The 23904-nt window shown below is 39.3% G+C and overlaps 3 protein-coding genes across 3 annotated transcripts in view; 1 reads left to right on the forward strand and 2 right to left on the reverse strand.

The window, feature by feature from the left end:
* Positions 1-5531: 5531 nt before the first annotated feature.
* On the reverse strand, positions 5532-5972 carry LOC121423526. Its single transcript, XM_041618879.1, has one exon. The coding sequence runs from the start codon at positions 5970-5972 to the stop codon at positions 5532-5534; it is 441 nt and encodes a 146-aa protein (XP_041474813.1).
* A 1946-nt stretch (positions 5973-7918) lies between these two features.
* Positions 7919-9084, forward strand: LOC121423527 (cytochrome P450 2D26-like). The gene is made up of 3 exons (XM_041618880.1): positions 7919-7939; positions 8199-8661; positions 8894-9084. Exons 1-3 carry the CDS (start codon positions 7919-7921, stop codon positions 9082-9084), a joined length of 675 nt encoding a protein of 224 aa, XP_041474814.1.
* A 7210-nt stretch (positions 9085-16294) lies between these two features.
* The window catches only part of LOC121423528 (neuronal acetylcholine receptor subunit alpha-10-like), a 32886-nt gene continuing 25276 nt past the window's right edge, over positions 16295-23904 (reverse strand). Inside the window, exons 7-10 of the mRNA XM_041618881.1 lie at positions 23664-23796; positions 22856-23049; positions 17843-18109; positions 16295-17310 (exon numbers count right to left, since the gene is read on the reverse strand). Coding sequence (XP_041474815.1) covers positions 17000-17310; positions 17843-18109; positions 22856-23049; positions 23664-23796 — 905 coding nt within the window. The 3' untranslated portion in view covers positions 16295-16999. The remainder of the gene's footprint in view (positions 17311-17842; positions 18110-22855; positions 23050-23663; positions 23797-23904) is intronic.

The raw sequence follows: 23904 nt of genomic DNA on the forward strand, positions 1-23904 counted from the left end.
CATACATTCGTAATTCCGAAGGTTCGTTAGTCCGAAAACGAAGTGAGGTTCGTAATTCCGAAGGTTCGTTAATCCGAAAAAGAAATGAGTTTCGTAATTCCGAAGGTTCGTTAGTCCGAAAACTTAAATGATTAACTAACCTTATTTTGTTTTCGGACTAACCGACCTTCGGAACATCGAACCTTATTTCGTATTCGGATTATCGAACCTTCGGAATAACGCAACAAATGTTCGGATTAACGAACTTTTTACGTTTTTGGATTAACGAACATCGAGGTATAGGCAATTTACGTGTTTCGGAATTACGAAGTTTAACCGAGAGGGGGGGTCAAATAGACACTCGAACATATGTGTTTGGATTGTAATTGATATGTAGGTTTAATTATTGATTTCGGCAGATGGTGACTGAATGGAATGAAGAATATGGCAACATCATATGCATTAAACTTTTAAACACTCGACTCTTTGTTGTTGGTGATGCAAGGTTGTCTCAAGAGGTGTTTGGTGCACGTGGGGCACTTGGCAGAATACGGTTTCCTCTCCTAAAATCCTTGACCGGAAGAGAAGAAATTGGTGAGCATTTCCGATTTTCGATCCAATGAAAATACATGTATATAACATAATTTAATGATGTTTATTTATTTATTTATGTTTTCTTTATAAAAAGCAGGGTAGTCCCATTCAAGCCAGAGGCCTGCTTTACAAGGGAGCCCTGCTGTTGCACTTAGTTTTACTGAAAAGATGGTAGATACTGTGATAAACAAAACCGAAACTTATTCCGAGACCGAAGTATAACCGACAACGAATAAGATTTTATTTTTATTTGTCTGATGAATTCCATGGAAGAACAATCGGGACTTTGGAGGGAGCCAACCAAACATCAGGGAAATTTTCATGAAATGACTTGTCGTACTTTTTATCCGACTGTTACCACATAGTTATAGGGCTTCATCGCCAATCAAACCAATGACACTTTTCTGTAACCCCAGGAACTATGTGGGTCTAAGGGGCGAATCTTAGCCCCACCAATTTCCCGGGGTTAAGCTTAACCCACTTTGTTTTCACACTACGTTTTAGCAAAGTGGGCTAGCAAGTGTGAAACGAAACCCATCTATGGAAAAGTGGGGCTAAGCATTAGCCAATCACAGAAATCGAAATTGCACCTTAGTCACGCTCTGGCAAGATCATCAAAATTCATGAGCTGTGCGATAGTCCAGGTTAAGGTGTTACCCCGGCTAGACAACTATATTATGGGGTTAAGAAAGACAGTGTGAAACCGACAAAAAGAAAAGAGAGAACAGGGTTAAGGATGGTATGGGGTTAAGCATATGCAGTGTGAAAGGTATATATCAGTTCTGACAACTACTAATGTTGATGAAATGTCAACTGGTCTGAGACCCAGTCGCGGCAATTGTTTGTTATCAAGGCCGGGGGGGGGGGGGCTGGCAAGACGGCCCTTTCCCATCGGTTTCTGTACATAATCAAAATGTCTTCTGCGGAAAGGAAGGGGAGACCGGTTAAACTGACAAGGCCCTGGGAAGCAGAGGTCCTTCTGAGGCACGGAGATATCTTGCAGTGTTTCTACATTAGCTCCCACTGGTATGTTGTTTGTATATCATTAGGCTTTGTTTACTGAATTAAAGCATAGGCGATAATGGCACATTCCTTTTGCTTAAACCTTTGCTTAAATCACTTTTCAAACTCCCTTCTCAAATCATCCTGTTGTCATCTACAGGTGTTTCTTTTAATAATGGCGACGACTGGCAGGAGCAACGTCGTTTCTTTCTTTCTGTCTTCAAGAAACCTGTGGTTGGTGGCATCAGGTTAGAGCAGCGACCTGACACTGTTTTCAATTTCGATCAAACGATCTAAGTTCAATTGGTGTATGAATAATAAAATTGAAATATTAAGTCGATTTACTAACAACGTCAATTCCAAGATGAGTTAATATCCATATTTAAATCATGCTTCGAATTCCTATTAATTGTCCATGCTTAAATGCTTCCAAGTTTCGATTATCAATTTTTCCAATAGAACACAGTATCATCAAAAACTAAGGCGTCTCTAATGCCGGGTTGATACTTAAGCCAGCCTGACACTTGCACGATTTTGTGTCACGCATTGGCACGACTCAAGTCGTGCCAGCGCGCAAACTAGTCGTGGCCTGGCGTGAAGTGTGCGTAAACACGTCGTGACTGCGTGCCATGTCGGGACGAGAATTTTGGTCACGAAAAAATTTAGCGACCGGGTCGTGAACTATGCACAAACTGTTCGTGAACTCGTCGGGACAATGCGGGAGGATGCGTGCCAGTGCGCGCCATGCCACGACTGTAATGCTAGGTTCACACCAACGCCGCTTTGATGGCGCTTTAAAGCGGCGTGCAAATCGGCGGCAAAGCGTAACAAAGCTTCATTAAAGGGTAAAGACCGTAATAGAGCATGAGACAGCTTTGAGCAATTCGGGACATTCGGCAAGAGCGCCAAAATTTTTTAAAAGACCTTTGCAAGAAGTACTTATAATACAAAAACCACTGACTTTGGTATTTTTGGATCAGTTACTAAATGAAGAGTTGGTCTTTTCAATGAAACAAAATATAAAGAAAAAAAACGACCAGAAGTGTACCGGGCATTTTTTAATGGGACACCCTGTATAAAACATAATAAAATAGAAAAGGCAGTAGAATAAAAGATGAATAAATAGAAAAACTCTGTTTAAAGCTCCAAGTTTTCCACAAAGTTTTTTTCTTTTTTTTTAATTATATTTCATTTTTTAATTCTATAATGTTTTCTATTTTATTCTATTTTATTACCTTTTTTTTCTCTTTAACAATAAGGGTTATTCATCTCACATGTAAAATTGATTTTCTTACTAATTTTTTAATTAGTAAGAAATTTAATTTGTAAAAATAGAAAAAAAATGCGTATTTTAAAAATTTTTAATCGCACATATCTAAATTTCGAATTCTGCAACTTGATTCCTTTAAATTTTCACTCCTGATTTACAATAGTAGTATTATCTGATTTTTCATGGGTAAGAAATCAATAAAGTCTGTATTTATATTTTTACAAGCAGATGAAATACATAACAACAATAACATCAGTAATGATAATTGCATCTTCACAAGTACGCACAATACAAAATATATGAAACTTGTATTAAAAATAAACGAAGTTTGCATATGGGAGAATGTTCTTATTTCCAGACACAAAAGTCTTTATCTTCATCATTTGCTTCTAACGATATCTGAAACACTCCTTTCTTGACTCAATCAGGAAGTACCACGCCCATGGGTGTCGATCGGTATTCTTGGTTGGGGGGATGATTGACACAAATGTTCTTGTGGATGGGGATATTTCAACATTACCCCCACTAGAATCACAAGTTAGGACATTTGGGAGTGGTTGATATGCATGGTGTTCTTGGAAATTCCTTCATTGTTGTAGTGTACTATACTTGTATAATTTTTTTGAAAATTCAATTTGTGTTACAAGTAAGCCTATTCTAAACTCATACCAAGAAAAAAATGACAAAAATTGACTGGATCATGTACATAGTGATCTGTTTATTGAGCATGATGTATACACAGGGGCGTCGATGGGGGGGGCAAAATTATGAATCAACGTTCCAAAGGCGCTCGATCACATATATATATATATATATATATATATATATATATATATATATATGAGAAAGAGACACATACCTCACCTTCACCAACAATGCGAGCGCGAAGCGCGAGCTAAATTTTTTTAGTATGTCATGAAAACAGGAAAAATGTACCTGTTTAGGTTTGTTTGTAGTAACTCATGAGGAGGGTCGATGCATGTATCTCACTAGAGAGCGAGCTGAAATTTCTTTATATTCTGACCTGAAAGCTTGATATTCTAAGCATTTTTGGTACCAGTGATTAAGATAGGTATCTAGAAGAACAATAGATGCGAGCGCGAGCTGAAAATTTTGATATTTTGATCTGGAAAAAGGACACTTTAATGGAAGATATATATCCAACAAAAGATTATTGCAAAATCAAAGTTCTTTTGAGGTTTAGAATTGAAAACGGGACATTATATTCACCTATATAATCATGAAAAGTATGGGTTTTTGGTACATGATGCGAGCGCGAAGCGCGAGCTGAAAATTTTTATATTCCAATCTGAAAAGCAGACATTTTGAGCACGATTTTAAATCAAAATCGAGTTGGTATCTCAATCTCGCTTGCTGATTTCAGTGTAGCATTACAATCCTATTTAATTTTTTAGTTGCACATGCGGAATTATTGGGGGGGGGGCAAAACGATATGTTTGCCCCCCAATATTTTCATTGGTGGGGCGATCACCCCCTGCCCCCCCCCCCCCACCCAGGATCGACGCCTATGTGTATACAACTTCTCTCTTAAATCTAACCTGACTGGCAATATCTTTATTCTTCTTAATGCATGATGATAAAATGCAGATTCGGACCAATTAAAACTAGCACAAATTACAACCTGTGTGGCTTCTCGTGCGCCATCGGGCTTACCGTCATTCCTTTATTTATCTTGCAACCCTTTTACTCCCGTTTATTTTTCCACCCTTTTGAGTTAATGATTTATTTAAATTAATTTATTCACCACTGTTGGGATGGAACACCCTATCAACAAAAGTTGATTTTCGTTGGGGTCCTATTATGTCATGTGTTAAAAAATATCAGATACATAAACATTTCATTCTTTTTCATCTTGAACCTCCACCCATCTGTTTAATAGTCCTGAAAAAGAATGTTTTTATTTAATAACAATATACACAAATTGCGAGGGAAACAAACTGATTGATGGCATACTATAATCATCATGATCAAACTTTTCATTTTTCATCATCATTATTATAATTTTTCTACCCTAAATTATTGGGGGGGATGATAATACAGGCCATCCCCCCCACTTGAAATATTGGGGGGGATATATCCCCCCCATCCCCCCCGTGATCGACACCCATGACCACGCCAGCCATTCATTTGTTGCCAGTCAACAGCACCCACTGGAGAGTATTCTCTGAGATTATCTCTCTGATGTCTGGCATCCACATTGGCGAGGTTTCCCCTTGCAGGTGGTTGCGGAACATCTTCCCAGTGAGGTCCACCTCTCCTGGCCCCTAGTGCGAAGCTGTGCTCTTCATCTTCGTGGTCCACCGCATTGGCTGCCAGCGCCACCCTCTTCCTCAGCAGGTTGTGGAGCACCACAGCAGTCTCCACCAACTCTGTGACGTTATCTACCTTCTGTTCCAGTATTCCCAACAGGCACCGGAACCTGTTGGTCATGATGCCAAAGGCATTCTCCACCACTCTTTTCGCCATTGAGATCCTGTAGTTGCAGATCATCTGTCATCACTCTCCTGCTGTATGGCTTCATCATGTAGCTCTTAGGGGCAAAAGCATCGTCACCCAGGATGAAGTAAGGAATATCAAGATGATTTTCTCCAGGGAGGGGGCATGATGGGGGCAGCCCTATGGACCCATCTTCTAGGCATTCGAAAAGCTCAGAGTCAGACATGTGTCATTTACCTCCCAGCTCAATCCAGATGAACTTGTACTCTGCATCTACCAATGCCAGCAGTGGTATAGAGAAGAAGCCCTTATAGTTGTAGTAGAGACTGTCTGTGATTGCTGGCTTCTTAATGGCTGTTTGCTTTCCATCCAAGGTACCAATTGCATGGGGGATATTCCACCTCTGTTCATACTGCTGGGCAAGGATGCTCCATGCTTCAGGGGTGGTAGGTATGTTGGAGACCTCATCTTTATACGCCTCTACAATGGCCCTGCACACTCCTGGAATCAACTCTGATATGGTTGAGATACCACATCTGAAACCATATGCCAGTGATCTGTATTTGTCCCCAGTGGCCAGATGTCTCAAGGTGATTGCCAGCGGACAAAGGGTGTCTGTAGTTAGTCTCTTGCTTGTGGATGACTGGTGCAACTCTCGCAGGGATCTCATCGAACACCTCAGGGGTTACTCTGGTGAACATTGTGAAGGCAACAGGGTCCTCTAACCGCGGTTGTGTGTCTAAGAGAATATTGTACTGGCCATACTGCTGTCTTCTTTCTTCAGTGAGCCATGGCCTGGTCCAGCTGATGAATGATCTTCTCCCTCCTGCTGGTAGTTCAATCTCCTCTTGTCTTTGCTGTTCTTTCTCTCTCCTCTGCCCCGAGGGCTATGATTTAGTTATATAGCAGGGAGACAAAGGTCATGTCTACATCATAATATGGTTCATAGTCTAGTTCATATTGAACTTCTATATCTTGTTCTTCTGCCAAAGATGTAATGATTTCGTGTATCGATCTGCTGCATCTTTATATACTCTGGATCAGAGGCGGGATGCAATCATAATCTCGAATTTTGTCATTGCGTAACAGAGCTTGACGGACCCTATCAATGCACAAAAGATCTTGATAATCGTATCAAAGCGTCATTTAAAGCATGATAAGCGCATCAAAGCTTATCAAAGAGTAATAAAGCATATCAAAGCGTGATTTAAAGCGTAATAAATCCTGATCAATCGGCATCACAGCGTGAGAAGCCGTAGCGATTCGGGATATAATTAGTCGCACAAAGCGGGAACGAACTTCGTATCAGAGCTTATCAGAGCTTATTAGAGCATAACACATCTGATGAGATCGTGATATTTTTTTAAAAGTAAAAAAAAATGACGCCGAATCGATCGCCGATCTAAAGGGCGGCATTCGCCGTTGGTGTGAACTTAGCATAACAAACTTCACGAATAGTTCACGAACAGCTCACGTCGTGCTCACGAATAGTTCAGCACGACACTGTCCGAATTGCGCAAACTATGCGTGAACTCGTCGTGCCAGTTCGTGTCAATGTGGACACTGACGGGCACGCATTCGTGAACTATTCGTGAAGTCGTCGTGAACTTGTCGTGAACTATGCGTGAACAAGTCGTAAGCAGTGCGGGAGCCTCCCAGTTCGTGCCCCAAAATGGCACGACTTGTCACGACAAAATCGTGGCCAAAAGTCGTGCAAGTTTCAGCCTGGCTTTACACTGATCACCTGGCCCTGTCGTGAACTAGTCGTGAAATGCGTGCCACTACCCCGTGGGTGTGCCTACTATTTTTTGCACCACGAAATTTCTGTTTCGATACCACGCAGTGGTATAACTAGGTTGCGCATAGTTCACGAACAGTTAACGCATTTTACGCACTGCCACGCACCTATCCGCAAGCTGGCACGCATAGTTCGCACATTGGCCCGCATGAGTACGGTCCCATGAGCATTAATAAACGAAGAGTCCTCCCTGTACTGTCAGCATAAGAGTCAGTCTCCTTTTTTCCGAAAAAAAAATGATATTTTATGGATTTTTTTTCATAACACTGGGGCTGCTTGCATATTACGTCATAAAAAAATATTGTATAAAGTTGTATTTTTTTTAATTCATGGATGAATTTCTGCCCAGCCCCCATTAATGTAGTTTAGTTTTCATTAAAACAAGATTGGTGTCGGGTGAACTTTGAACTTAACTATACCTAAACAAATCCCTGAAATTTTGCTGATTGACAGATACGAGGAAATCGTCGAGAATCAAGTAGATCGTTTCTTGACCGAAGTGAGCAGAACGAATGGCAAATCTTTCGATCCCAGTCACCTGATAACTTCGACGGTTGGTAATATTGCAACACAAGTGATGACCGGAAAGACCTTTGAACTCGATGATCCTATATTCCGTCAAGTGATGAAACACACGATGCGAGTCTTCGAGATAATTGGTGCAGCTTCTTAGAGCGATCCCGTCACCTGTTAAGCGACAATTGGAGGAACAATTCGATGGGTTGTGCAGCTTCATCAAGGAAAATATCGAAAGCCACAAAAGAACTTTTGGTCAGGAACAGGAGGAAGCCTGCTATATCAGCACTTATCTGTCAGAAATGGCCCGTAGAACTCCAAAGGTCAGTAAGAATTCTGGTTCTGTTTTACAGGTCGCCTGATAAAATGGGTCATCCGATTCCATGTATAAGATCTTACATGCGAAAATCAAAATGTACAATGGCCCAACCCATATTAGTGGAGTTAGCATTTGTAAACTGCCTGCGTCATTTTGTCATGATTCCCTAAATCTAGCTTATCCTGCGTTTGTGCCTTGGGTCATACAATACTAAATTTTTTCTTACAATATCATAAATGAATGTGTAATACTTTATGCCTTAGGACAGCAACGAACTTTTTGATGAAACCAACCTCCTTGGATCATGTATTGAGATCCTGCTTGGTGGATTAGAAACGACATCAACCGTAGTCGTCTGGATCGTCCACACGTTGGCGTCCTACCCGGAAGCGCAACGTCGAGTCCGTCAGGAGATTTTACAGGTCATAGGCAATGACCGATTTCCAAGGTTTTCGGACCATTACAGCATGCCTCTAACCATGGCGATCATTGCAGAATGCATGCGTCTTCGACCAGCTGGGCCATTTACTTTCGCTCATATAGTCTTGGAGGACATTAAGGTTGGAGCGTACGATATCCCGAAGGGCAGCCCTATTACAATGAACATATGGCATTTGGCACAAAGTCCCTCACTCTGGGAAAAGCCGAAAAGTTTCAAACCGGAGAGGTTCCTAACTGATGACGGAAAGTTCGATAGAAAGCACGAACCGTTCCTTTTCGGAATAGGTAAGTTTTTCAAAACTATATTCATTAAATAGTGATCAACAAGTTGTAAATTTGCTTATTTCTTTAAAACATCAGAAGTTCAGAATTACATTATGTACTCGCGAATCGTATTGGAGCATAAGAGCTTCAGAGAGGAAGGAAAGAAGAATTCTATGTCAAAATGTTATAGAAGCAGTGCATGAGATTTCATATCAGTATTCAAACAATGCGTAATGTTTTTATTTTCTTGTAGGTCGTAGGTCATGTCCTGGTGAATCGCTGGCCAGAGTAGAAATATATGTCTTCACCACCTTCATCCTGCAGCGTTTCGATATCAAACTGGCTGAGGGCGTCCCAGTAGATATCGGATCACGTGCCTCAGCTACTGTCAGTCCTGATCCTTATCAGATCCATGCTGTGAAGGCAACTGAAACTTATTTCTAGCTCGTTAAAGAACAAATCAACAAGTCATTGTATACACTTTATGATCTGATTGAAAGGGTTAATAATATTAATAATTGAAATTTATATAGCGCATACAGACTCTCTATGCGCTATATTTTTAATTACTCAATTATACATTAAACCTTTTCTGAACTATATATTATATATATTATATATATATATATTTTTTGAACATTTATTCAAAACTACTCAATACAAATTGGAACAAATTAAATGAATACATAAAAGTTACGTCCCTAATGAAATAAAAACTTACAATATTTAACTACAAAATTGAACATTATATTATTTTGGAAAGAGGTGAGTTTTTAGCATTGATTTAGATATGGGGAAGGATGGCACAGTTCTTGTAATTAATTGTAGAGAATTCCAGAGTACACGAGCAGATAAAGAAAGGGCTCTTTGACCATATTATGTGCGAAGTTACAGGGCTCCACAAGGAACCCTATCATTTGACAAAGAAATTAATAGGCAATCCCACTTCGACTAACATGACTAAAGCGAAGTCTCAAGATGATGAGTTATGTTTCCCAATTGGTGCCTCTTTTTACAGGATCGGGAACCTTCAACAGTGAGAAACACGCGTAACAAACAGTGCTAATTTTAGTGTGTGCGTAACTTTGCTCGTGTATAGTTAATGATGTAAAATTAGGGAGGGTATTTGATTACACTCGCTGATTGGGGAGACACAGCCCCTTATTTGTAAGAATTTGTTGGGTTATATATAAGAAAATTGTAAGAGCAATTACATTCATTTATTCAGTTATTTTCTCTTTAAGGATATTCCTAGCAAAGAATGATTAAGAATATTCCAGAATGTCTCAGTAAGGCTCTATAGTACAGCTTTGTTAGACATGAGTAATCTTTGAATAATCTTTGTTATTTCTGAAATTTGCAAACAATAGTGAATGTAAACAATAGATGGAAAATAGACAATAGGATTAGCTACTTTGTTGACATTGTTAAATTCACTGAGGTCATTCAAGAATGTTCTAAAAAAGACTGCTCTAGAAATGGGCAGAATTTTCCTTTTGTAGACAATACTAGAAGCCTCAAGAATAGTGAATAATTTGTATATAAGCTGGCAGTTTCTTCAAGGATCTCATCACATCAGATCAGAACTCAAAGTTTCATGCCAGACTTTATGTCAGATCATAGTTTATTTCCAACTGGAATACAATATTTATCTTCTGTGGAATTATTTCCACGCCATCAATGAACTGTTTGCACTTACTTTGAGATAGGAATTCTCAGTTCTCATCGAGAACATCAACCTGTTTCAATGAACGCTTTTCAACCCATGGATTGCTGAAATTGACTGTTAATCATCATCAACATCGTCTTCGCAGACATTTCAACTCGTTACAGTGACTCTTGTTATTCATCGCGCTTCAACATCAGTTTCATCATTGTGAACTTCAATTTATGGATCTTCGCCAACCAATTTGGATTAGATACTGGACTATCATAACTTTGGGATTATAATCAACACTTTAAGAGAGGTAAGAACGTTATCACCTTGTATTTGTTTGTGTATGGTTAATGTGTTAAAATGTCCTTTTATATGTCTTAAGTCGCTAGGGTTACCTCCCCGTTTGGTTTGAACTATGTCAATTTATACTGTATATATTTTTCTTCATTTTTACCAATCATTGGGAAGACGCGTAGTACATATATATGCACTTCATTATGTACTAACGCTGTAATATTATCTGATATACGTTCATATATATATATATATATATATATATATATATTAGAAAAAAAGAGATATATATCTACTGACCTGAAACGTTGAAATGAATCTTACCGGTTACCCTTCATGTTAGCTTATACAGTTTGGATACTTGTGTGTGCGTGAGAGTAGGTCTGCATACATAGGCAAGAGGGTGGGTGTGGGTGTGTGTACATTTGTCATATGTATAAAATTTTTCTCAAATAAGTAAAACACTGCAAATACAAGAAAATCAGATTTCGAAGGAGGGTAAAACTTAATGTCATTAGACATATCACTAGACAAGAAGACCTAAAGGTGACATCATTCTTTTCTCTTTGTAAGTTAGACATGGAGAAAAATTGTAGCGTTAAACGACCCAAAATATTTCCTATGTTAAATGCGCTCTTATATTTTATTCCTAAGTATAGTGTGTGCGTAATTTTGCTCGTGTATTAATGCTTTAGTTATTGATGTAAAATTAGGCAGGGTATTAGATTACACTCTCGCTGATTGGGGTGACACAGCCCAACCTTTGAGCTCGATATTTGTAAAAAGAATTTGTTGGAAAATCTGTTAAAACGTCATCTTAGATCGTTAGGGTTACCTCCCTGTTTGGTTTGTACTTTGTCAATTTATACTGTATATATTTTTCTTAATTTTTACCAATCATTTGGGAAGACGCGAAGTAAATATATATGCACTTTATTATGTACTAACGCTTTAATATTCTCTTATTTACTGGCAGCTATATATATATATATACATATTGTGTAAAGAAATGGATGAAGAGAACAATGGTAGGCATAGCTTAAATTAAGGTTCCCCAGAGCTATCTACCCTTTGGAAAAATTGGTGATGCCGAAAAAATGTCTCTGCCGGGAATCGAACCCGGGCCTCCAGCTTTGAACGCCGGTGCCTTAACCACTAGACCGCAGAGACGTGTTAGTGGCTAAACGACCCTGATCCAATTGACCGTCAGATTTTCGACACCATACCAATTATAATTTCCTTTTTCGGGTGAAGTTGGGTTTATATATATATATAGTAAATAGTGGTAGTAAAATACGAGCTGTGATTGGCTGGATTGGTACCACGTGATCTCCCTTCAAAAAGTTATATTGTACATATGTACAATATAACTTTCGATTTTTGGATGGCAAAACCCGTGTTAAATGAATGGGGAGAATATCGATTAATTTGTTTTCAATCGATATATTTGTATATCGATTTCCCAAAGTAGCATTTTTATAATTTCCGATCGCAGATAGAAATACAAATTTACGTGGTTTAACCCCTTGCAGCAGACGACAAATTTTGAGTATCGATAGCTATCATGCCTATCGTAGGTGAAAATTATCGGACACTTTTTCTGTCAATTCTTCACCGGCGAACAATTTCGCGAAGAACTGCAAAATGGATAATAATTGCCGATTTCCTTCCCTTACGGAAGAGGATCTTGCTTCCATTATGGATGACAAGGATTCCACGCGGACAAAAGGAGTAATAAGCTACTCTTTGAACATCGTGAGGTCGTATTGTAGGCAGAAAGAAGTGGATTTTGCAGTACTAACTGAGCGATGCAGTGCCCCAGAACTGAACGATTTTCTACGGTCTTTCTACGCCGAGCTCCGCCAAGGTAACGGGGCGTCTTATGCGAAGAGGTCGATGATCACTCTTCGGTACGTTTCGCAGCGTCACTTTTTGAAGCACCGTCAATTCGACATCTGTAAAGATGCTGTTTGGAGTTCATTTGTTGCTACATGTAATTAGGAGTTCATCGTGTTCAATTGGAATTTCACAAATATAAGGTAAGAAGAACGTATGCCATCTAGATCTAGACTATGGTAAAATCCATGATGGGGGGCTTAGATTGAGGGATCTATTTACTATAATAAATAGTGAACGTTCTATCATACAATATTACTGGACTATATGAACTCCAAATATAAAATTATCCCTCGTGCAAGCCTATTTCACCTCGGCCTTCGGCCTCGGTGAAATAAACCTGCACTCGGGATAATTTTATATTTGTCGTACATATAATCCAGTATATTGTACAATAGATTGTACACTATTTATATAATATATATTAGAGAAAAAAAATCGTACGCTTTAGATATTATCCACTGACCCGAAACGTTAATAATGAATGTTCCCGGTTATCGTTAATGTAAGCTTATATAGTTTACATACATGTGTGAGCGTTAGAGAAGGTTTGCGTATATAAGCGTGGGTGTGGGTGCATTCTTCATACATATGAAACTTTTCTCAAACAAATAAAACACTGCAAATACAAGAAAATCAGCTTTCGAATAAGGGTAAGATTTAATATCATTTCCATTCTAAAAGAATATACTAATCAAGAAGGTAAAACAAATCTGTACTACGTAGATGATACCATGCTTATACAACACGTTTATATACATGTAGCATCGCATATATAATGATTATATCCGTAATATTATCATCTAAATAAATCTATACATTTTGGGAGGCAATGGTGTTGAACTATTTTGCACATTATTAGATTGTTTAGCAGCTTTTTTATTTCACATTATGCGTTTATTTGTTTAATGTGAGTGTATAGCGCTGAAATTCTTCACACATCAGCGTGTACTACCAATGTTGAATCCAAAATAAAAGCTAAGTCGATAAAAAAGCAAAGATCCTCAGTATAATTCGTGTATAGGAACTTGTGCATCACATGCAATGTGCATTTTGATATCGTGTTTGCTTTTCGCACTTTTATTCATGGCTAAATCGATATCTCGTAATGCATGTACTATGTTAAAAGGTTTGAAGAACGCCCTCTTCCTAAGGACAACGGGCAAGACGTTTACTTGAGGTCCCGATGAAATTCTGCAGTATAACTGAGGGACAGAGACTATACTGGATTACAAAAAGAACCGTCAACATGACGATAATTATCGAGTCGATAAAAGAACAAAAATAACTACAATATCATTTTGATAGTTGAAAATGCTACATGTTATTGTGCTTCAATTGGAGAGCACACTTGCACATCAAGAGGGCCGGGGCCAGCTTATTTCGAGGGGGGGTCAAGTAGACAAAAAGACCTAAAGGTGACATCTTTTTTTTTCTTTCTTTTTTTTGTCAATTGAATATGGACAGGTATTGTAGCGTTAAACGCCCCAAAAATTTACTTTAAATATACGGTATCATATTGTTTTCTTATTTCTTCCTCCTCCTCCTTTTCTCCTCTTTTCATCATTTGAAAAAAATGATTGGGCGGCCCCCCCCCCCCCTCCTCTGGCGCTGCCCCTTCAAATCAGGGATATAACATTCATTATATTATGCACATTGAAAATACATGAAAACGTGGCTAACAATTTTGAATGCACATGCCATTAAACGGTATATAATATTTCCATCTTAGCTAAGTGAACAACAGCAAATTCCAGCTTTGCTTATTGCCTATACACGGTTCAGGAAGACTCAAGGAAATATGTACACGTTAAAACATTATCTTTAACTACTTCTTATATCGGTACATGTCACATCTAGAAATCCTTGAAATTCTAATATTTTTAGGAAAAAGTGGAACGGTGGATTTTAGGTGGGTATGGGAAGGAATGATTTCATACATGCGCTTCCGTCCACACTTGGGAGTTGAGGCCTCGCATGTTTTATGTGAATTCAATTTAGTTGTAGGTGTCCCAGCCTATGAACACTTTTGAGATCATTATTTGTTTGGGTTGGGCACCCAAAGGCAAGGTCATTTGTTATCCAAAATGTTGAACTTCTGTTCAAGTTGTTTGTGCAAGTTGTATGTGCTAGTAGTTTGTTGATTTGATGATTGCATGCAGGTCTGTTGCTGATCAATTTCAAATAAATCAAGGGGCTTATTACGGTTTTGAAAGAGGGTGGTTCACCCGAAAGGCGTGGGCTGATCATGCAAAAAATTACGGATTTAGACATTATAAGCACCCCCAGCCACCCCCCCCCCCCCGGTTCCGCGGCCCTTACAGTCCAAGAGTAATGTGATAGCAAATAAGAGAGCAACGGCAGCGAGCTCCTCACGTTACTTTCGCTTCAAAACATTTGGTTTTCTTAATTCAGCAAAAACGAAGGTAGCATTCTCCTAAAATGCTCAATGAGGTCCTTTAAACAATGACAGATCATGCAGAAGAAAAAAATTTGTAGGCAAAGTAATTAGATTCCGCCGTTCTACTTTTTCTGGGACAGTAGGTTCTTTTGTACAATGATTTCAGTATGATGAGCAAGTATTTGATTAAGAGCAAGAGACCTGAAGATTAAAAATAAAAAAAATAATATATTAGAACACATATTGATCCTATACTTTGATGCTCGTGTATTATTTTGCCATGATGACATTACTTAAGGGCCCTTTACTTCTGATTAATTGCCGCGGGCAGAATCTGTTTCTGTTTGTGGTAACTCCCGTAGGAACTCGGCAGGACAGCATTTTGCTGGTAAACGCCAAGCTGGTATAAAACCAATTACATATGAAACATTTCACGTCTAGGTTAACATGGTTAATCAGTCATAGTGGCTGACGTTATAGACGACAGATATCACTCTCGGGCCTTTTTATCAAAGTGGAGACAATGGCAGAGTTGGGATTCGAACTCACAACCTTACGATTATGAGTCCAATGCTCTAACCACTGGACCACACGACCCAATTCCAAATACAAATGTTATATACAGTTTCCTAACCAGCATGCAGTAAACATGTAATTGAACTATGAGACTGCTTCTGAAAATAATAAAACTCAATTCTTTCCATAATGAATAACACGACAATGTCACTAAAATTACAATATTTACAAAAACACATTTCTATTGGTTACATATATCGTTTACATCTTATCAGCAATTAACGTATCTCACAAACTTCTTTTTACTGCAGGTCAATGCCAAGAAAATAGCCCGGGGGGGCCACTTACATTGACGAGTGGATACCATGCGCGACCAAAAAAACACGTAAAAAGGATGTCTTTTTCACGATAGGGCACGTTACGTACGTAACGTGATAAGGGTGTCAAAAACACGAAAATTATGAAAAAAGGGTATCTATTTCGCTTGGAAAATTACGTGTTTAGGGTCGAATTTGAGGGGATGATTAAACAAAATTAAAATGTTTTATAAAGGATGTCCTTTTTGCCCCAACACTTCGTGTTTAGAGTCCGATTTGCGCAAGGTGTAGAAGGTGGGGTCGTACTAAACCAAATAAGGTAAAGCCGACGACCGAAGGACCCGTAACAATAAAACATTCCTGTACTTGTTTAGGGGTTCATTTCAGGAATATTTGCCAAGAGTATCGATTTGTTTCCTATACTTGTTAAGGGTAGGGTTTCACACGCCAATACTTGTTAAGGGGTGTATTTTCAGAATATGGAAATTACGTGTTTAGGGTGCTTTTCGAGACCCCATGGTCGCGCATGGTATCCACTCGTGAATGGAAGTGCCCCCCCCCCGGGGGAAGTCAATGTGGGGGTTCTTACATCGGACCAACATTTTCTTCCATTCTTTCTTTGCTTGATGAGCATATGTGAAAGTGCATTGCGACTTATCACGCGGAGAAGAATGAAAGAGACAAATCATTTCAGGAAGTTCCGACATTTTTGGGTCGTATTTACTAGTACTTCTTGATTTCCGTATATAATCATACACTCCCTTTTCTATAATGTCAATCCGTTTTGCAAACTATATACTACATTTGAAATCAATAAATGTACGAACATTTACTAAACCACATTCCAAATGAGTCTGAAGTATCTCCGTAAAAGAAAGCCGTTTAAAACTGTATATTCACTGTAAAAATAAATGAAGTGCCAGTGCAGTCACTATACAAGCACTGTAAGTGCTAAATTAGCACTTCATTTTTTACAGTGTTGATTTTACACGAATTATTTTTTGCAATATACATAGCTTGATTGCATGATCCTTTTGGACAAAACATACTTTAGTCCTGGAATCATCGTTGATATTTGTGGGGATTGTGTGACTGTCTTCAGCTTACCATACGCCTCAATTATATCGGTGATAAAACAAGCAATCGAAAGTTTTGATTCTTTGTGTATGTCGAGAAAGATTTCTCTTCCCAGGCGAATCACAAAACCCCACATCAGACGATCATCTTGTGATGACGATCTTACGATATATCGACGATAGCCACCATCTTTCAGTGCGATCATGATATCTTGAAGACCAAGATCATGATTGTGCCGATCGAGCCAACTACGTAGAAGATGGCGAATACACGATCGACAACCAATGCTATCTGCTTCCATTCATTCTTGATATCTTCAGAATCATCGATATCTTCAAAATGATCACGGATGTATCGCATGTGTTCGCTTATTCGTCGGAGTAGAATGGTCTGGTCGTCGCTGTTATCGCAGCAGCCTTCCCTTCCACGGGAGCCCCGGGGGATGCCGAGAATCGGAGACTCGTTGGGTGCAGTCACCTTCACCTTCTCGCCCTTGTAACCCTCCCGTTTTTCTAGAAAAATTAAATTAAACATTCAAAGCATCTGCAATAAACCTCGACTTCATATTGATTAAAGAAATGTTAATATTAGATTCACATTTACAGATTATGATTTATCTCAAAAATGAAAGTACCCGGCTTCAATATGTATTGTTTATGATGGTTACTATTAAAATTGTCTCGCTTAGTATTCTACCTTGTTCATGAGAATAATGCACATGACCGCACACGACAGCCCCCCCCCCCCGAAATCTTGAAAATGTAGTTTTTCCCCGAAATTTTCACAAAAGAAGACCAAAAGTATGCGCCAAATCCTTCAATTTAACATGTCAAAATGCAAAAACGCCCAAATGACAAGCTCTGTCGCTCTGCTTTCAATGTTTTTCATTAAGTTTACGCGTTCTGCCCCCCCCCCCCAGCGAAAAATATCTGCGTACGACCATGGTAATGCAAGATCCTATTATAATCTCAATTTTATTCATGCTGACAAAGACGTTTAATACCATGGATCAGTGATTAAAAAGGACCCCTCTAAATAACTTACCGACAATCTTGCTTCTGAAGTTATTGGTACCCGGTGATGACGTGTTGATTCCGTTTGCATTGTAGTAACTCCTATCCGAAGCAAACTTCATGTTCTTGAAATGTTCAGGTTGTAGCCGTAGATACTTTGCTATCCTACCGAGAATGATCCTCCGTGCCCACCTTGGAGCTGGTTTGCAGTATGGACCACGATGGTGAAGGTTGATCACTGATACCGTTAGGAGGATAGATATCGAGACAAGCACCATGGTCGATACGTAATATTGACCTAAATGTTAAGATAAAGCGTGTAAACAATAATTTATACTCATTAAATGAACAAGCAAATAAAGTTCCAAACTTTAATCCATATTATCATGATATAATATATTTCCATTACTTCCCTCTTATACTTCCATCTTTCAGAATACTCTCCCTACACCTTCTTCACTTTCTTTACCTGTCTATACCGCCCCTGTGTTACCTGTCACCAATGAGGTTTCTCCATTACTTTCTCCTTCCTTTGCTATTAATCTTTGGACATGATTTGAAGATAATATGAATGTTGTATGTAGGCCTATATCTTGATTCACTTGTATTTTGTTTTACGATGTAAATTTCACTCAATTCAGCTTTGGGATGCCATGTGATTTCTAAAATGTACCTTGTCAATTTCAAATAATTGTCAATTCCATATCTTTATGATAGCCTTCATGGTCCAACAGGATATAGTGATTCATCAGTTCCCCCGAGCCCATTATTCCCCTTTCAGTAACTCGCTGGCCCGGGCCAGGCCCGGGCTAAGTCGTAAAATTTTGAGTTTATGAATGGCGCGGGCCAAAATAGCCCGCGCCAGGCCCGGGCTATTTTGGTGCTGCTTTTATCAGGACCAGAGCAGCGCCAGGCCCGCACCAGGCGCCGACCAAAGAGTTTATGAACGGATAGCAGCACCAGGCCCCGGCCAAATTTCCTCACACGGTCAAAGGTCACACAATTCTGGCCGTGCCTCCGCATCGCGTGTACATCAAATTTACCGCGCGAATAATCAGCGAATACGGAGCACTTCCGCTCTGTATATGGCGGGTTCAGTTAACATGACAGTTTGCCCTTACGTGCCCGAGTTTTTGAATGGGTGATCGTAAAAGTGGCGCGGCTCTGCTATAGTTACTGAAAGTATTTTTTATCGCTTGGTGCGGACTATTTTAGCGCGGGCCTGGTACGGACCAAAAAATTATGAGTTACTGAAAACGGCATTAGTCCAGCAGCCCAGAAGATTTCTTGCTTCAAAAATTGTCGAAAATCGATTCAGAACTTCATTTCTTTTTTTAGTGAACATTCTTTTATATATTTTCTCATCATCTATATCTCTACTTTTCAGTAATTGAAAATGACATTATAGATTGCGATTTCATCCCCCTTTTCAATATGGTGCGTAATCGTGCCTTTTTGGTCCATTTAACCATGTTGCTGAGGTGTGCGAACGATAAGCCTACTTTATTGATGTTTCCTGGATTTTACATGATATTAAATCTTCCAAACTAGTAAAAAATAATTTCTGTTCGTTAAATTTTGCGTTTCTCTTCTTCACTACTTGGACAATATTTTTTCTTAAGTTTCATACAAAACAAGCATTGTATCGCTGAGATAATTTTCCCTTGTGTATAAAAAATGTGAAATAGGGCCATTTTGTAGTGACGTCATTTCGGCGGGAAGACCACGGATAAAACCCCGCAGCAATGCATTTTTGTTAAATTCAGGGTTCCTGCCATCCAGCTCAAGGGCGCCGGAAGCGGGGGGGCAGGGGGGCACTTGCCCCCCCAAAGAAAATTTTGGGGGGGCAAAACGAGATTTTGTCCCCCCCAATGTGCCCCCCTAAAAGTAGAAAAATGATATTATTCAAGGACAAAAGAAAACGATGAAGGCACTTTTCTGCCTAAGAATTGTCATTTCTTTTGTCAAAAATGAAAAAAAAATCGCCCCTGACGGGGCAATTACACAGCATAGTAAGCCTTGCGTCTTTTGACGAACATGTCCCTCTGTGAAACATACCTTTGATAAGCCCCTTTTCCATCTTGTGATAAACCCCATTTCACAGAGAACAAGACCACTGAAAGACCTTTGAAAGACCATGAATTTTGGTTGATCTTTGATCTCTCAATGAATCTACAATGGTCTTTGAGGTCTTACACGAGTCCTGACCAATCTTTCAGTGGTCTTCGTGGTCTTCATGGGCTCCGAAACTTTTTGAAACCGTTCAAAACAGTCTTACAACGGTCTTACAGGAAAATTGTCTTTCAGTGGTCTTTCAGCAGTCTTTCAGCGGTCTTTCGATGAACTTTCAAAGGTCTTCATAGTCTTTCATTGATCTTTCAGCAGTCTCTCAAGATTTTTGCGGAGATCACTGTAAGACTCATGAGAGATCATTGAAAGACCATTGAAAGACCAGGCAAAGTCCATGGAAAGAATTCTGAAAGATCACTTATTGCATAAAAAATCTCTGAAAGACCATTGAAAGATCTCGAGAGGACTAGTCTAAGACCAGTACGACAAGAAATATCCAACAGTCTTTCAGAGTTCTTTGAGGGGTCTTTCTGAGCCATTCCACAGAGACGACAAATTTCATTGATCTTGAAGACCGCTGTAAGACCTCACCAATTTTAAGTCTTTCAGTGGTCTTTCAATGGTCTCCGTTCTGTGGAATGGGGGCCTATTAGTATTAATGAATACATTTCAGACTAAAACCGAATGGCAAATTTGCATGCTGGCTGTGTCGGCTAACAAACGCGCGGTCGCCCAGAAACGCTCAGACCGGGGTGGTGTTTCATCAATATTTTCGTCCGACAAGTTGTAAGATCTGACAACTTTCCTGTATTCTGATTGGTTGAGAAGCATTGTTACCATAGTAACTGTCGGATAAAACGTCCTACAAGTCCTTTCATGAAACGCTCCCCGGACCTGGGGAGTGTTTCATCAACATTTTCATCCGACAAGTTGTCAGATCTGACATCTTTCTCTGATGTTGATTGGCTGAGAGGTACTGTTACTATGGTAACTGTCGGATGAAATGGGACTTTTCGGATAAAACGTCCGACAAGTCCTTTCATGAAACGCCCCCCCCCCCGATATCACCAACGCGCGTGAACGCTAGTTACTCGAGCAACATATGGAATCTGAAAATAGCTGTAAAACCGAAAAGTTTAAAGAGTTATAGAGGATTGAGTAGTTGCTTATTGGATAAATGAGAAGATGCTAGCTTGATTCGGCGAATGGAGTGCAGAGCAGGAGTACTCATCTATCAACTAATCAAGCCTCTTCTTCAACCTTTTCTGGTTTACTGTCTTTATCAGGACTACGCTCATTTGAACAAAACATTACTCGACTATCAATTGTCTACTTCCTCCTATCAATTTCACTTCTTCCTCTATCCACTTTTTTTTGCTCGAAAACTCCACATGGTGTACCGTCAACCACATCCGCTGTTGGAATGTAATTGTTTTCTTCTAAATAATGTTACATAATGTACATTATGAACTGCCGTAGTTTGTTAGTTCATGATTATTTACCAATGAATATTTCCAGGAATTTGATATTCATCATTTCCTAGTTATGGTCACATTTCTCCACAAAATATGTAAAGAAAAAAGAAGATTTTGAAGGGGTCATCCAAAAGTGCTTCCCAGCCATACAAAACATGCCAAAGGAAACACATATATAAATCGAGTAATGTTTTAAATTTTCAGAAAAGTTTTAAATTGTTAGACAATAATTAAGCAGGTCATATTTCTTTTTCCTCCAGTTACAAAATATGAAACGTTTTGCCTATGTATGGATAATCAGGGACTCTCTCCAATGCTGAGGTCAGAAATGATTTAAATAGAATGGTTATTTAAGCGCTTATCGTCGTCTGCCACGTCAGAACAGCCGCCATTTTGAATTTAAAAAGACATTCATTAGAATGTATTTTGTTTCTGTTGTTACGCTTCTTCTGCTTAATACACTCCTTGAAACTTATGATAATTGTGCTCTCTCGCGTCGTCCGTGTATGTAAATGTACATAAATAAATATTTCTGAAAGGATATTGCATGAAAAATGTAATTTCTGGTATTTTGAGTCAATATAAGCGTATTACGTAATTTAATTGATCAGACACGAAAACCACATTCCGAATTAAGCGATCGTTTTGCGCGTAGATTTCATAGGTTCTCATAAACTCTGAGTATAGTCTTTCGTAGTGAATTCTATGTTTAATTCTCAAAAAATTTATTTTTGAATTCTCTTAGAAACGTAACTTTTAAACTCCATTTTTACACAAAGTCCTTACCGGGGGGGGGGGGTCCCACGCCCTCTCCCGCTCGATCGCTTCGGTATCTCACGCTGTCAAAAATATATTGCCCCCTTCGGGATTTTGCCCCCCCAAAACTGAAAGTGTTCCGGCGCGCCTGCCATCCAGCTATGGGGTCATTTGCCTGTCCGGCTTTCGGTTAAATAAATCTCCTGGGCTGCCGGACTACATCCCATCCACTCTACTTGTCCTATGTTTTGATACATGAATAATGGCGCAACTACATTTCCCATACGGTGAGTTGAAAACAGCTGTTTTAACATTTTTGTACCAGCTACATATAGGTGGTTTGAATAAAAATTAACTGTTTTTATCTCGCCTTACGGCAGTCTTAGGGGAAATATGACTGCAGCATAAGGTAATATGTAATTACACATGTTTTTTAATGTTTGTTAGTAAATCAGTCCACATTCTTATCTCTGTCATGGAGCACATGAAGTGCTGTTTGCCACAATAACAGCCTACGGGTCCATACCAACCCGTAAACAATGCAAGCACATGCCAGGAAAAAAAAACTGTTGAATTCTGCGCGCGCTTGACCTTTTGAATTACGTTCGAGTGACCTCAGAAGAGTGCGTTTTAGTTATACCCAGCTATTTTATATCGAAGGTATGGACGCGTGGGTGTGTTTAGGCCATCGCTGAGTTAGAATACGAAATGACTGCAGTCAGAAAGAAGTCTGGTAGACATACCTATAATGGGTACGACGCTAGAGGGCGGCATTGATTGAGCGATGAGAAGCAAAAAGACGGTGAGTGAGAGAAGGACAGTTATACCCAGAGACACCTTCTCTCCTGAATCAACCGGAAGTAGAAAACCAAGAAGAGTAATTGATGCGATCAGGATGCAAGGAACCAGTAGGTTGAATACGTAATACATCGCCCGTCTGTATTGAAAGAAACAGACGGAACAAGGAATAGAATGTGTAATAAATAGATATCTCATAGTTTTTATTGCATAAACTTTTTTATTCAATTCTTTGTATATACACAACAGAATCACTTGACCCTAGAACTGTTGTTCTACTCTATTATGAGACATATTTCTTAAAATATTTTGCATTTTATAATATGATCTCATTCACTCGAGCCATTTCACTGATTTGTAAATTTGAAGCTGTAAGCAACAGAGCAAAAACTAAGCATGTATTCATTTCGCTGAAGGTAAATCTCAACAAATCGGATCTATACTCGTGTAAGCTACGATGGGAAGCGTTAAGTGCGTGCTGTGTGCGTTTCCATTTCTGCATGTAAATAAGGAGTGTGTGAATGTGCGTGTGTTATGTGTGCGAATGTGATGGGAGTGTGCGCGGATGGGGGCATTAGGATTAAGGAATGTGTTTTAGAGGGAGTGGGTTTGAAGATGTGTGCGCGCACGCGCGTGTGTGTATGTTGGTGGGTGGTGTTGCCATCGAGCTGTTGTGTGGCATGTTTGTTTGTTTGTTTGAAGGTAGGCGCTGTTTACACGAGTCTGTTTCTCTCTGTCGAACATTGTTCTTACCTTCTGAGATGTATTGTGTACGTGACGTCATAATACGATATGCCGGGTGAGTCAGGATAAGTTTGTTGATTAGTAACGGTAGTCAGACCTATCATATCCCACTCGCCATCACTTCGATACACTGTATTATCACCTAGGAAGAAAATCATGGCTAAGTTAATTTTTCATTGTCGAAACTATCATCCAAGATATTATAAATGGAAAGAATAGAGAACGTCTTTAGGAAGAAGCCATTCTAAAA

This window comes from Lytechinus variegatus, chromosome 11 (assembly GCF_018143015.1).
Source record: "Lytechinus variegatus isolate NC3 chromosome 11, Lvar_3.0, whole genome shotgun sequence".
Classification (NCBI taxonomy): Eukaryota; Metazoa; Echinodermata; class Echinoidea; order Temnopleuroida; family Toxopneustidae; genus Lytechinus; species Lytechinus variegatus.